The sequence below is a fragment of the Schistocerca gregaria genome, chromosome 3 (assembly GCF_023897955.1).
Source record: "Schistocerca gregaria isolate iqSchGreg1 chromosome 3, iqSchGreg1.2, whole genome shotgun sequence".
In the NCBI taxonomy this organism is placed as follows: domain Eukaryota; kingdom Metazoa; phylum Arthropoda; class Insecta; order Orthoptera; family Acrididae; genus Schistocerca; species Schistocerca gregaria.
The window spans coordinates 524,109,978-524,125,929 of NC_064922.1; the positions used below are offsets into that span (position 1 = coordinate 524,109,978).

General features: G+C 37.5%; 1 protein-coding gene across 3 annotated transcripts in view; it reads right to left on the bottom strand.

Moving 5' to 3' along the window:
* The window catches only part of LOC126353988 (zinc finger protein 569-like), a 111,925-nt gene that overhangs the window by 3,535 nt on the left and 92,438 nt on the right, over positions 1 to 15,952 (bottom strand). For all 3 annotated transcript variants that reach the window (XM_050003287.1, XM_050003288.1, XM_050003289.1), the window contains 2 exons: positions 12,746 to 13,129; positions 11,074 to 11,182 (listed from right to left, as the gene is read on the bottom strand). In XM_050003287.1, the coding sequence (XP_049859244.1) occupies positions 11,074 to 11,182; positions 12,746 to 13,129 (493 nt within the window). The remainder of the gene's footprint in view (positions 1 to 11,073; positions 11,183 to 12,745; positions 13,130 to 15,952) is intronic.

The following is a 15,952-nucleotide window of genomic DNA, read 5'->3' on the forward strand; positions in this document are numbered from 1 at the left end:
AGATAAAATCATACGATGGTAATCCCAAAAGTAAAGTCTCCTATTTTTTTACAAGTACATAGACCTGTTTATTTCTACAATGGTTTACATCAGTTTACAGCATGAACATTCAGGTATATTTTGACATAATCACCGTTTCTGTCAATGCATTTTTGTAGACGCTGTGGCAGTTTTTGTATGCCCATGTCATACCAGCTCGCCGCCATGCTGTTCAGAAAGTTATGAACCGCTTCTTTCACTTTGTCGTTGAAGGTGAATCTCTGGAACCACAGTTAACACTGACAGGTACTGTGAGACTCTGAAAAAACTCAACTGGGCAATTCAGAACCAGAGAAGATGAATGTTGAGCAAGGGCGTACACATTCTCCATGACAACGCTCGCCCACACATCGCTCGGCAAACTGTTTCTCTCCTGCAACAGTTTCAGTGGAACATAATCACCTACCCACCCTATGGTCCTGACCTGGCACCCGGCGACTATGACTTGTTCCCTAGATTAAAAGACCATTTGGCCGGAAAGCAATTCAGCTCCGACGACGAGGTGAAAGAAGAGGTTCATAACTTTCTGAACAGCATGGCAGCGAGCTGGTATGACATGGGCATACAAAAATTGTCACAGCATCTACAAAAATGCATTGACAGAAAAGGTGATTATGTCAAAAAATAGCTAAATGTTCAAGTGTAAACTGATGTAAACCACTGTAGAAATAAACAGTTCTACGTACTTATATATAAAAAAAATTAGGAGGCCTTACTTTTGGGATTACCCTTGTATGAAAAAAATTCGCTTTTCTGAGAAGGTTAGTGAGAATGAAGAGATATAATGAAACAGTTAGAACCAAATTCAACTGTCTCCTTCTAAATATAACAAAATGCATATACTAAAAAAGACAAGACATCAGCCATGAGAGGTTCTGCTTTTCCACTAACAAAAAACTAAACAAACACACACACAATGAAACTCTCCAAGGAAACAAACTTCTCCAACCTAATAGTTGAGGGTGGATTCCAACGAATTCACAAAATTTTAAATGCTTACCACACTTGTGTTGTTAGCTAAAATAAGTGGCACGTCCTCCATTAAACTCTCTACAGCCTTCTTGGCACATTGCACTTCATTAAAATGTGCTATATGTACATCATAGACACCACAAAGATCTGAATCCTCATGATGGAGTAAAAAGCCATGGCTCAGAGGAATTTTCCCCCCTTTGCAGAGAGATTGAATCTCTGTGACCAAATGGAGGAATGGTATGGCGGAATGGTTGGTTTCACTGGCTAGGGCTAATAGACAATAAATTCAGGCCACAAATTAACCTAGCAGGGCATAACTTTCCTTTCAGCTAAAAGACAATGTCTTACAGAGACTGGGCATCATTTTCTACAGCGTGTCACCAGTACATCACTGAATATCATTTCAGATTTCTTGTTATTAAGAATGCTGATGTGCTCTGACATTCAACTGCTGTTATTTCCCCACCTTAATTTTGTAGCAAGTGGAAGAAGTGTTCTGGGTCACATTCTGTGCTGAATACTCTTGATGAATTGCTTGGAGAATAGATGAGAAAATTCATCCCTTTTTTTATGCTTCACTTGCTCCAATGTCTTAAGGACCACATACAGTTATGCAGTGAACACTGTTACTTTGTCTGGTAGGCAGATGCTGAGGTCATGGTCACAAGAAATGACAATGTAGCCAATAATGTTCCCCTGCTTAGATCTGACTGTATACACTGTGATAAAATTACAGTGCTTGCATAAGAAACTTAAAAAAGACACTTGAGAAAAACTACATTCAGAATGTTTTCCTTTTCAAAAGTTGTAGAATCTGAAATAACACTGCGCCTTGTAACAAGCAAACGTGGTGATTTGTTCCAGTCTTGGCACAAGCCATTAAATTAGGAGTTTGAAACTTCCAAAATGTATCTATTAGGCAGGATCCCAAAGGGCCACATTGTTCACTAATGTTTATTAAGCTGGCACTGCATGGATGCATAGGCAATATCACTTTGTGATGGGAACTGCACTTTCTTCATACCTTAAGGAGGTGCTACCTTATGGAAAGTGATGGACCCAGACCTCAGCATGGAGACTAGTCTTCAATAACTCAATGTCTAAGCTGACTCCCCCATGACACTTCTTGACAAATTAAAACTGTGTGCTGGACCGAGATTCAAACTTGGGACCTTGGTCTTGGGGCAAGTGCTCTAGTGACTCAGCTATCGAAGCATGACTCATGACCTGTCCACACAGTCTGACTTCTGCCAGTACTTCATGTCCTACCTTTCAAACATCACTGAAACTCTCCTGCAAACCTTGCATGACTAGCACTCCTTGAAGAAATGATATTGCAGACATATGGTTTAGCTACACTCTGGGGGAGTTTCCAGAATGAAATTTTCACTCTGCACTGGTACACAGATTTAGTTCACCAGAAAGCCTCATATCAGTGCACACTCCACTGCAGAGTGAGAATTTCATTCTGGAAAAAACCCCAGGCTGTGGCTAAGCCACATTTCCACAATATCCTTTCTTCTGGGAGTGCTACCCTTGCAACATTCACAGGCAAGCTTCTGTGAAGTTTGGAAGGAAGGAGATGAGGTATTGGTGGAAGTACAGCTGTGAGGATGGGTCATGAGTCATGCTTGGGCAGCTGAGTTGGTAGAGCACTTAGCTTCGAAAGGAAAGTCCTGAGTTCAAGTCTCAGTCTGGCAGATAGTTTTAATCTGCCAGGATGTTTCATATCAGCACACACTCCACTGCAGAATGAAAATTTCATTCTGATTCCCTCAAAGTGGATTGCACCAATGGTTTTCAGGGAGGATGAACCACAATGAAGCCAAGACCATACAACAGTTCTACAGAACTGGAGCAGATGTGCTGCCTGCTCCCGTCACCTTACAACAAACACCCTTTTAAATGTTGAGATCATCAAGTGAAAGCTATCAGATCCCTCAAGTGTTGCAACCAGGCAAGTTTATCACTGAAATTGAGACTTGGAAACCTTGTTGATTCTTTAAAGTTTAAAACTGTATGCCTCATTCTGAATTTTGGAAGATTAAAAACACAGTGTGAATATTTAAAACCAGAACACAGATTTTTCAGCTGAAAATTTAAAGCCAGTGTTTTCTACCTACTTCTCCAACCTCTTAAATATTAGTGACAACTACCATGTTGATGCAGGAATACTGGAGGAAGAATAGAGAAATAGGATATAAATCTACAAATAAGGAGCACTGAAAAAGAATGCTTATTGTTGTTTATACTATTTACAGTGATTTTTAAAAAGGTCCCATTTCAACTATTACCTTGAGGGGCAAATGATTTTGGACATTACCAGCTCTAACCCTAAAATAACTAGGAGAGAGGGAGGGCTATATAATAACAGTGAGAAGTCCCTTGAAGCCCTGTATCTGATTGAGGAGATTATGTCTTGAAGTAGCATTGTAGACTTCTTAAGGTAAAAGAAAATACCAATTAGGTAATGTATGCACAACCAAGTGCGCATAACATCCACCTTCTACAAGATCAGAATATCTAAGGCAGAATAAGATCTTCAAAGCTGCACTGATGGAGACTAAGAAACTGTCTCAGATCCAGACAAGGTGTCCTTTGATATTTTGCACCATGGTCTGTCCCACACAACTGGTGCAAGCAATGCTATAATGCATACTCAAACATATACAGTCCATCCCAGGTTCCAGAAGGGGAATTAAAGTGACTTTTCCCATGAGCTGGGGAAGCTGTCTTGCTTTTGAAGTTAAAAAGTGATCACAAAATGCTGCAGTGCATTTTATAATTAACTGCATTAGATATGTCGCTTGCTACAGACAATGCCGAGTCCAGTTCCCATACAGAGGAAGGAAAGCTGTAAATTTTGTCATTTACAGAACTGGAATTCCAACTGCTCCTCTCAGTGATCACTCACTCACTGATGATAGAGGGCTGGATTCTGACAGGCAGTAGTGTTCATTGAAGTTCCTCACCACAGCATAAATTGGGCACCATCTCTAAAATCCTATTCATGGCCTCTCATATCTGTTCTGGTTTGGTGGGACAATTGATTAAACTTGCAAACTGTTGCCATGATCTATACTTGCACTCTTTAATGACATATCAAAATTGTGCCTTCTTGATCCAAATAACTGTGACGTACTTAGAAATCACACTGTATTTAAACCTTCACAGACGTTCTTGTGCACCTGCCTCTAGTAGCAGAGTAACATTCCTCAAACTAACATGAAAGAGACTGCCTTCTTATCTGTCCTGAACAATTTGATACAGATGCATTGCCAGGAAGGTGAATCCATACAAATAATTCTATTAACCCATTCCTGGATGCTGTTTCTACATTCAGTTAGCTGGCTGTACAACATCTTGCTGACCACTCACATTGATGGATTTTTACAGACGCTGCTCCGTTTGATAGTTATACCCAGATTGGGAACTGGTTACTGCACTACAAATTGCCAACCACTTCCAAATCAGCTGTTTTGGAAAATACATTGCAGGTGATGGTGGAAAACAGCCCTAGACCAGTGCTGAAGTGCAAATGCTGTCCCATTTCCATGAGGTGTGCGATGTCTCATAGCATGAAACTTTCGGCAACTTGACCTGAGGAACAGGAGGTAGTGGAATCCTGCCCCCATGCGCGCGCGCCCGCCCGCACACGCACGCACGCACGTACGTACTCTCTCTCTCTCTCTCTCTCTCTCTCTCTCTCTCTCTCTCTCTCTCTCACACACACACACACACACACACACACACACACACACACACACACACACACACAAGGAATGGGTGAATCACCTATTTGAATAGATTAGTGAGATCATCTTAATCAATTTGGTCATAAGGGGGCAGAAGGATCGGACATGGTTTCTTGATGCATTTTTACTGTTATAGACACTGCTTGTGGGTTGGTGGTGGAGAGATAGGAGAGGAGTGGCATACAAACTTTGCGAAAGTAGCCACTTCTACTTAACCTTTGTCACACTGAGGCAACCTTACTGTGGTGGTCACAACTTCTTAGCACAGGGATGACAGATAATTTAAAATAAATCTCTTGTAAACACAAGCAGAAGGATCTATCAGTGGTAGGAATTTGAAGTGCTTAAAAAAATGTTGCTCACCAGAAATTGTCCAGGAAATTGATTGAAATGGAAGGAAAGGGATAGTTCTAATGGCAGCTTGGACTAACAACTGTAAATAACAAAAGTGCACTTGACCATTCAGTAGTGAATAAGCAGTATAAAGCAGTGGACATACTGTGACAACGTATCCACACTGTTGTGTCAGATATCACAATGGAGCAATATCTCTAAATCATGGTTCAAGATATTCTCCAGAATGTTCTGAAGAAGAGAAACGTATGCGCAAAGTCGGCACTGAACATTCTTGCCTCCCCAACAAAAATAATGCATGGACAGCAGCTGTGACTTAATTGAAATGCAAAATGTGGCAATTTTTTTTCTGGAAAAATCATCATGGCTGACAAGACTGATTGATTACTATTGTCACCTCACTTATGACTAACAATATATTTATGGCAAACTGACCAGTATGTTTGAATAATGAAAAACGCTACTTTTGATGACAAATGTAAACAGAAAATTATAGCCCCGTAGGAGAATAGTTTTCAGACTGGACTATTACCCAGCAAAAAGAGGTACACTGTCTTGTATCCACCTAAAAGCTGTTATGTCTAGGGCTCAGAATACCTGCTCTGAACTGAAGCTAGTTCAGTAATTCCCAGTGGTAGAAGTCTGATCCTTATTTATGTTGTAACCAGCTTCTGAACTTATACACATGTCATGTATGCCAAAGTAGTAGGAAAAGGAAGAGTTTGACATGGAAAGGGTAGCATCCGGCAATGTGCAATTACTATTCTTTGTTGGTGGAACTGACACACTGAAGTGAGAAAAGTAGCACAAGATTAAAAAAAAGGGTCTGGTGAGTATTTATATGAAAATGAGTTCAGATCCTGTAGCAGTTCAGTCTCATCATGAGTCGAAACAGTGAAATATTTCCAGTATCTTAGAAGTAAATGAGAGGCTGAGTATAAACGGAACTGAATGGAGCCCTCTTTCAGTGACCCATCTAAATGATGGCATAAGAGATAGCCAGCCAGTTTCTTCTTGTTGTAAAACGGTTTTTGACTGATACATAACTGACTAACTAATTTAAAACAAGGTTTCATTTTAGGCTGTTCTGGGTAGACAAGTAGCCAACTTTAGAGTTGAATGCACACAAATGCTTCATAAAATAGTAAGTGTCTATAATACACAACTCAATCTTTTGTCCAAGAAATAGTAGATGGCATATTATTAATTTTAGCTACTTATTTCTATTACTATATTCCCTTTTTTTTGCATCCCTGCAACTCTTCCTTCATGCTATAATCTATTTTTGTGAGGCAGGTAAATTTTGGGTGAGTTGTTTACTTTATATGGGATCCAGAAATTAACCTTGAACACAATTCACTGTACAAAATAAAGAGAAAAAGGCATACACATTCATAGAATGCAATGTAATGAAACCCACTACATTCGTCATTATATTGAGAACCATTTTCAGTAAGCAACATGATTATTTACAATGAGGTGAAAAGATTGTCCTAAGAGTTATCTTTGAGGACCTCTTATGGAATAATTTTCTCATTTATATGATCAGTTTTGGAGCTCTGTAACTTACAGAGAGTGATTTTCCTCTTTCTAAACCAGTTACTTGCATCTTTGCATCATACTTTACCAGTCAGCTTCTTGCCTATCTGAGAGGACATTACCCATTTCTACTGTCTACCGGAACAACTCCCTCCCTCTTTGACAGTGTACTGGCAGGAGAAAGGGAATTTGTTCTTTGTAACTTCTCTACGCTTTGTTGGGAATACAGACATATTAAATAAGAAAATAAAAAATAAAAAATATGGCATGAAATGCACTGTCGAGAAAAGTAAGATCATGTTAGTAACCAGAGAAGATGAAGAAGACAACGCACAAATTAATATTAAAAGATAGAACATTGAAAATGTGGACAACTTAAAATATCTAGAATGCATGATAATGGAGAATGCAATGATTAAGGCAGAAATAAGCAAATGGGTACAACAGAGCAATGCATTCAAGCAATGTGTGATGGGTTTAGTCTGGCGAAGGGAGGTGCCAACGAAGTGTAAGCATTTCATGTAAGTGATATACTTTGCACCCATATTGATATATGCTTTGGAGCAAGGTGTAGAATCCAAACCAGTGAAATGAAATTCCTAAGAAGTTGTCAGGGAAAATGAGGAGAGGCTGAGCGAGAAATGAAGCCATTAGTGGGAAATTGGAGTAGAAAGGTTGAATGACAGTAAAGAGAAGAGTAGGTTAAATTAGTTTAGACATGTAAAGAGAATGGAAGATGAAAGAACACCAAAATAAACGAATTTGAGAGCAAGAGGGAGACTCAGAGAGAAATGGATGACTCGATAAAGACCATTTAAAAAATCTGGGCTGGAACAAAAGAGTTACAGAAGAAGAATGGTGGAAAGATGGGGAAAGAGGAGAAGTACCATAAATACCCAAACCCAAAATGATGCTGGGTAAAGGGGAAATAAAGTGGAAGATGGCAGATTATGTTATTCCTCCATGTCTTTCATCATAAAATTTGGTAAGTACAAAAAGAGGTGCTGTTCTGATGTGAACTTATACTATGCTTTCCAGACTCCTTTGAAAATACAGCATTATCTGACACTTGACTATTGGTCATCAGTTATCCTCAATATCTGCCCTCACCCTTGATGTTCCACACTCTCAAGAATGTAATAATGACAATGCTTAATCCTGAAGTGACTTGATGTCCACCTTCCACTTCTGATTCTATAACAAAATGTTGTACTTTAAAATAAAATAGTGTTGGAGCTATGTACTGCATGTACTTTTAACTGAAATTTCAGTACAAATGTCAAGTATAAATATGGCAGGGGAAGTTCTGGCAGAATGTAAATACAGCTGAACACACAATGTCAGGACTGCAGTTCGGCAGGTGGACTGGTTGGCAGAAAGTAAGTAATTTAGGACTAAAGGTCTGGTAGAATAATCCCTATAGTCATCTGCATCATATTCCATATAAAATAATGTCAGTAGTTTCAATATCATGAGGTAATGCTAAGCAATTTTGACACGCAGCATCTGGCAATGATACATATCTACATCTACATCTACATCCATACTCCGCAAGCCACCTGACGGTGTGTGGCGGAGGGTACCCTGAGTACCTCTATCGGTTCTCCTTTCTATTCCAGTCTCGTATTGTACGTGGAAAGAAGGATTGTCGGTATGCTTCTGTGTGGGCTCTAATCTCTCTGATTTTATCCTCATGGTCTCTTCGCGAGATATACGTAGGAGGGAGCAATATACTGCTTGACTCTTCGGTGAAGGTATGTTCTCGAAACTTTAACAAAAGCCGTACCGAGCTACTGAGCGTCTCTCCTGCAGAGTCTACCACTGGAGTTTATCTATCATCTCCGTAACGCTTTCGCAATTACTAAATGATCCTGTAATGAAGCGCGCTGCTCTCCGTTGGATCTTCTCTATCTCTTCTATCAACCCTACCTGGTGCGGATCCCACACTGCTGAGCAGTATTCAAGCATTGGGCGAACAAGCGTACTGTAACCTACTTCCTTTGTTGTCGGATCGCATTTCCTTAAGATTCTTCCAATGAATCTCAGTCTGGCATCTGCTTTACCGACGATCAACTTTATATGATCATTCCATTTTAAATCACTCCTAATGAGTACTCCCAGATAATTTATGGAATTAACTACTTCCAGTTGCTGACCTGCTATTTTGTAGCTAAATGATAAGGGACCTATCTTTCTATGTATTCGCATCACATTACACTTGTCTACATGCTTCTTCAGTGTTTTCATGCCATCTAACAATCAATATTTGAACTACAGCCTCTGCTGACGAACACAATCATGTGGGAAACGCTGACAAAGTGTGGACTTCCAGGATGGCCAAACATGTTTCTATTTTTATGAGTATTGACCCCAAACTATTAATCACAAATGATATGACTTTTAGCTTGTAACCAGTCCCATGAAAAAAAGCAAATTTCGTGTCATATCACACCTTAATGATTCTAGTGTGTTTAACATACTGCCACTGAACAAACATAGCTGGTACTAGTAGGCTTTGTTTCTTCGAGTTTAGCATTTTAATGTATCAAACAATGGAAACTCCAGGGCAGAATAACAACAACATGGAAAGGATAAATTGCAAATCGCCACATACAGGAGGCACAGAGTTCCAGATAGGCACAATGAAAAGAATGCTATAAATATGTCAGCTTACAGACAAGGTTGTTTTTCAGAAGTAGAAACACACACAGTCAGGCATCAACAACTCTAGTGGCCATATATGGATGAACTGTTCTTGTGTGGAAGTTTTCTACTATTGAAGAAGAATCTTGTCTGAAAGGTGAAATATTTATGGCATTTTTTTCCATTGTGTCTCTCTGTAACTCAATGAATCCTCTATGTGGTGTGCAGTAATCTACCTTTCCATATTTGAGTTTTAATATATTTCCGTCAGGGTTAAATTGAGTTGAGGAACATTCAAAAATTTTAATGTCCTCGAAACACAGATGTCATTTAAGATGCAGCATGAGTTAAGAATGAACAACGACGTGAAGAGGTGCTCTCTATAACCTTCTGAAACAATTGCAATGTCAGTTGTATAAAATGATCTAGGGATACTGGAACCTTGGCTGAAAGCAGATTTCAACAATTGTGGACCACATTTTTGATTGTAAATAACTAAAAAATGAAATTAAATTTATGTGGTGGCATTTGTAAAAGAGGAAGAAACAGTGTGTACTGGTAAAACTTACAGAATCTGAGATACTTCCTTAAGTCAAGACTGGCCAAAAAACTGGCATTGGACAGCGAAATAAGTTCTACTAATGCCTGCATTATAATCAAGATGGTACAATTACTTGAATGTACATTCACATGAATGTATTGAAGAGTATTACATGTGATTTGTGATGTCTGCACTTAAGTATATCTATTTAACACTTTTACGTTAGATTTTAGCTCTATATTGCTGTAAATTGCCATCCACTGTGTAAGGGTACAGATGTCAATCATGAATCAAATCTATCCTTAAACTTCTTTGCCACAGCGCAGCAGCATTGCTGATGCAGATGCCCCATAGTTCTAGAAGGGAGAGGTTGGCACCTGGAGATCGTTTGGTGTGAAGAGTAAGTTATTCACATGATGACCATCATGCAAGTACAATGTGTTATGTATGTGCGATCATGGTTAAAGCAATAATTTTGAAGCATACAATTAATTTCATATCAGGGGTGTCGTTATATACATTAGTTAAACTGTAAGGAATCAGCAATGATAAATTCATATAAGCTCATGATAAATGAGTGAATGCAATTGTAATGTGAATGTGATCAGAACAAGTAGGGACATAACACTTGAAATTAAAGTAAAATAAACTAACTGTGTTGTATAAAACATATTGCAAACCCTTCATTATTATTACTATTATTATTATTATTATATTTTGGAGGGGACTTAGTAATAGAACTGCAGGAGAATAGGTAGGCTTGCATCATATGCTCACAGCCAGAACTTCAGTTATAGGCATATTTACCTTGGGAGCAAGTTCGTCCTACAAAACTAGCCATTTATGAATGTCCAATGCCTAATTTTCCAATGAGCCACAGTACAGTGAATAATAATTATGTGTAAATCAACAAATAATATGGAGTGGCACCTTACAACTGATTAGAAAGTTGTTTCAGCTTATCTAAAATAATTCAAAGAATATGCCAAATGCCTAAATCAGTATATCTATACAGGGATTTTAAAATGGCTCTTTTCGAAGATGAGTCCTCATGACCTAAAAATAAAAGTGGTATTTGTTCACCTTTCTAGAGTAATGACAGGTCAAGCAAGATACTAATACAAACAGCCCTTCATTTAGTGTAAAGTACTGGCACTCTGAAAGCTAATGTATTTGCAGCATTGACATTAAATTCTAAATTTAAGGTTTATTTATGAATGTACTCACATGACAAACATAAGGCCGCAGCTTGCTATGGACAGCCTGTATATGTTTCTTTAAGCATTTTGAATCGGCATATGTTTTGAGACATATGTCACATTGTTTGGTTGCATACCTTAAAATCAAGAAAACCCTGATCAAAATCAACTTATCTGTAAATGAAGTAAAATGCAAAAACACTGAGACTTATTACACTACAATCAGTAAATAAACATTATTAATAATTTAGAATGAAGAGTCTCAAATACGGCACACAAATGGTACCAAGAATTACTTGATGTGGAGGAGCTGTTATGCCCATTTGTTCTAGGAAGCCATCTAACTTCACAAGCATTACCCTTGTTTCAACAAGAAAGAGGAAAGACTCGAGAAAAACAAAACCTTGATTCTGTTGCTACAAAGAATGGTTATTGCAGGCAACAAGGAGAAAACTACAACATTAACAACCAGGGAAAGGCCTTTGAACACTGATGAGACGTCCAAGAACTCAACTCCAGTGTGCCACCAGCATCTGAGAGTGAATCTTTGACAAAGCCAGCCACAAAACAAACGTTGGTTGAAGATCCCAAGATGAGTGCTAACAGCCAACATGTGCTTAAATTATTAGCCTTTCTTTAAAAAAATGTGTAAAACTGAGGAAAATACTAGTAAGTCCATTCTCTACCGGTGTTCTACAAAATTCATGAAACAAAAAATTTGTCCAGAAGAATGGGAGATGATAAAATAATTTAATACGTTAAGTGCAGTACAGAAAAAAACTAAGAAACAAATTTTAGTGACTAGAGTAAAAATCTTTATAGAATAATATACAATGACTGAAAAAGGATTAAGTAAACACTTTGATGAAAAAAATATAATATGTGGCACAGGCACACAAAAACTATGGAATGGGAGATACAAGCTGTCATACCAATAACATACAGAACTAAAATAGGAAAAGTATTTTTGTTCTTTGGTAGAGGGAGAGGGAAAGTTGTTGGCAAGTTGGTATTGATGAGGGAAGTAAGTATAAATAAAGAAAAGCACTTACCAATGAAGAACACACGAATAGTTTAAATGCTTCAAAGACAGCTGGGTGTCTGTGAAGGACAACAAGCTTTTCGAACAATTTTTCGATGGCTTCCTGTATGATCACTGTCCACAAATCCTACTCCACTGGCCCTGACACTTGCGATTCCTATTTCCTTCATAAAATCAATTTCCAAGAGAAAGAATAGCATTTTAATTCCATGAAATACAAGTGAACTGAATACTATTTACCTTCTTCCATAACCCTACAGAGAGTTCAAAAAAGTTTAAATTCCACATCCTCAAATCAATAAGTTTCTCTCCAGTCTTTCAGATGAAAACTTACCAAACATTGAAATGCACCTTTATGTCATCTACTCATTTTCCCAATACTACTTCCATCAATCAGTTTGGGGTATATCTGTCCATTATGCATTATCATTTATTTAAAATTATCTTTGTTAAGTTTTAAAAAATAAGGGCTACAAAAATATTTTGTATAAGATGCTAGCATAGTAAAATTATATTAGGCAAAATTTAAAAAGATCACATAGAATATGAAACTAATTTTGTCTTCTGTAATAGTATTCTGCTGTTTAGCCATCAAAACTGCACACTATGATAATATAGGGGAACAGTAAAATACATTAAAACACTGAAAGTAACCAACCAACGAGGAAGATCATCAGTCTTGCGATTCATATGTATGACCCGATGGTTGCGTAACTGGGCTGCTTGCTTGAAACCTTTGCCACAGTCTGGACAATGAAAAGACCGAACTTCACCATGAGTCTGCATATGTGCAACCATCCGTGTAATTACTGCAGTACGATACTTCTTACAAACAGGGCACACGAGCAGCCCAGCATCTTGACTGTGTGCAACCCACAAATGCATGGCACATCCTCTCCAGCGGTTGAACATCATTTTACATTCTGTACATCGAAACTGTTGCTGGCTTCCAGTCACACGGCTTTCTGGCATGTGACATTCTAAATGAATAGCAAGTGCTTCAGCTGATGCAAATTTGTGGTGGCAGCCATCTTTCGTGCATCTGCAACAACAAATGTTTGCCCGTTACTAGTGCAAAAGAAACAAGTACAATAAATGTTTGAATATAGTCTCAAGGCACAATATTTTAATACAATGTGTCAAATAGTACAAACTCTATGAGATTTGGGCAGAGTACTTCCTAGCAATTATATAGAGATAAATATTTTCATGTGATTGATGGTAACAGTACTGCCTGTCAATGAGACAATCCCATGCCACAGTTTCCAAAAATTTGAAATCTACTTCATAGCACAACAGACATTATTTATCCCCTTTCTATCTGATTATATGTGTAACACATACACCCACTCAGAAACTATAACATTGATATCATTTTGCATTCAGTAGCAAGGAAAAAGCTTATAAATGTCCAGGATGTAATCATATGTACAAATCAATTTGTGATATGAATGTAAAATGGCTTGTTCCACATTATTTCGATGTATCTGCAAAATGATCCATGGGACATGTAACTAACTGAACATTCTACTTGAACCAAATCAGTATGTTATTTATCAGATCATGTACACAAACCAAATATCTGATTCAAAGAAACAACTGGAAAGAGAGGAGGTTTGCAATTTTTCGTTCTATCATGCAGTGTAACGGAGTGCATGAATAACCTCCCAGATTTGCTCCTTTTTAAGTGCATAAGTACACTGTGAATGGCAAACAATTAGTTAAAAATCTGAAAATGTTTCATATCTATTTGTAAGTGCTGAAAGAAAATGCAAATTAGAAGAACTCATTGACAGGGCGGAAGTTAGTAAATGACTATTGTAGTGTTCCATCAACACATCTCAGAAGAAATTTGCCAAATCTAATGTAAATGTCATCATTTTTATGTAAACATATCTTGTACAGTCAGAATTAGTATCAGTGGACTCTTATCAAACAATTTTTAAATGTGGTGCCATGTAAGTTGTCTTTTTTCCCTTTTTGCTTTTCATACACAGGCACCATACGAGGAATGGTAACCAAAAAGAGAAATTAACGGGAGGAGATCATGTTGGTTGCGCAGCATAAAAATATTTGTATGATAATTACTACATCACTCATCAGTAACAGGGCTTTGCAGAGAGGAATAATGCACAGCTTTCCTTGTCGAAGCAAGAAATGAGCATTATACTTCAGTTGCCTAACAGTCTGCTGGAATGTCTCACATTATTCGTATGATTCTGTTGTGGCCATCATAGCAAAAGGATTCTACCATACTAAGCTTATGAATCATGAGCACAGTGTGGTGTCTCCTGTCGGTAACTTATATTTCTCCTGTAGTGCCATACAAATGCCTGAATGAAGTCAAGACTGTTGGTCTTTTCAGCAACTTTGGCTTAATGCTAGAAGTGAATTACAGGAGTATCCACTAAACTTAGTATGTGACTGCCTTCACAATGCATCATGATAGTAATATGATGTTACTGCTTAGTGATAATGATGGAAGAACTTCTTGGTGGTAATTTAAAAGCCTCTATAAAAAAAGATTTTGCATATAATGTGGGTACAGTAAATACATGCAACTTCTAAATTCTGTTTCTAAAATATATTTGTGAAAAGTGTTCTGTGCAGAAAGTCATTTCTTCCTCGTACAATTTTGCAAGATCAAACCACACATGTTCTTGCAGTTTGGTCCAATAAGGCAACAATCATCTTTTTCTTCATCCCGTATTGGGTGTATTGATGTTTATGTCAAGATAGATACAATAATTTGGGAAGCATAGTGTGCTCAAACAAAATGTGTACGATTATAGGCAACAGGTATGTCATAATTTTCTTTAGGAGCAGAATGTTATTTCTAGTAAAATGAATTTATACCTTCTACATGCCAACTGATATACTGAAAATCTACAGTACTTTTAGAAACTAACTGACAGTGGGAATAAGTGACTGATATTTCACATTGATTCTCATCTTATTTGATTTTCTTCTGAAATGACAGGAGTTAACTCAAAAACTATCATCCATTTTTTTCTGGTAAATAAAAGTTATTTACTTGATGAATAAATGTGTGTCCTTGATTTGAACAAAATATTTTACTTACTTTCAACTTGAGTAATGTATTGAATTAAAATAAAATATAAGATCTAACGCTGACACAACATTTGATGGAGAACAAAGACAAAGTCACAGTTTCTAAATTAATTTTGTGTTTCATCAGCATATGGGCTGAAATTAAGTATTGAAGGCTAAATGGAACAATAATTTAAGTAACTGTCTTTTCTAATAATTGCTACTTCTTAGCTCCTCCCAAATACAAGTCCAGATTCTACACGACTGTGCCATATTGCTAATGTATTGCATGGATCATCATGTTTTGCTTTCTTTACGAAACTGTTTGTCCTGGAGACACTGACTGACCATGCATCACGAGATTTTCTAGTCAGGATTTTATTTCCTGGTCCCTTTAATCTACGAAAATATGGTGTATTACAAATATTGGAGAAGACATGGATATTAATTTTTAAGCACAAATAAAATAGTATATCACATAAACTACAAGTACTAAATGAATGATATAAACTTAGCTAGTACACATACTATGTAAATAAATTTGTTATATTGTACATTGTAATTTATAGAACCATGTATTCAATCACTGAGTAGAAACAAGGACACTGTAGATCTGGCTGTAAGAACTGTTTACTGGACTCTACATCCTGAATAGCTTTTATTTCCACAGTGAGTTTATTGAAAAGTTTCAGTCACATGTGGGTTGGACCCTTATGGCAGATTCTGGTATTTGTATGGGCTGTACACACGACTCTTCTGGGTTTGGTGTTTTGGTACTGGGCATCACAGGTCCTCTGTAAATGTTTGTCACTAT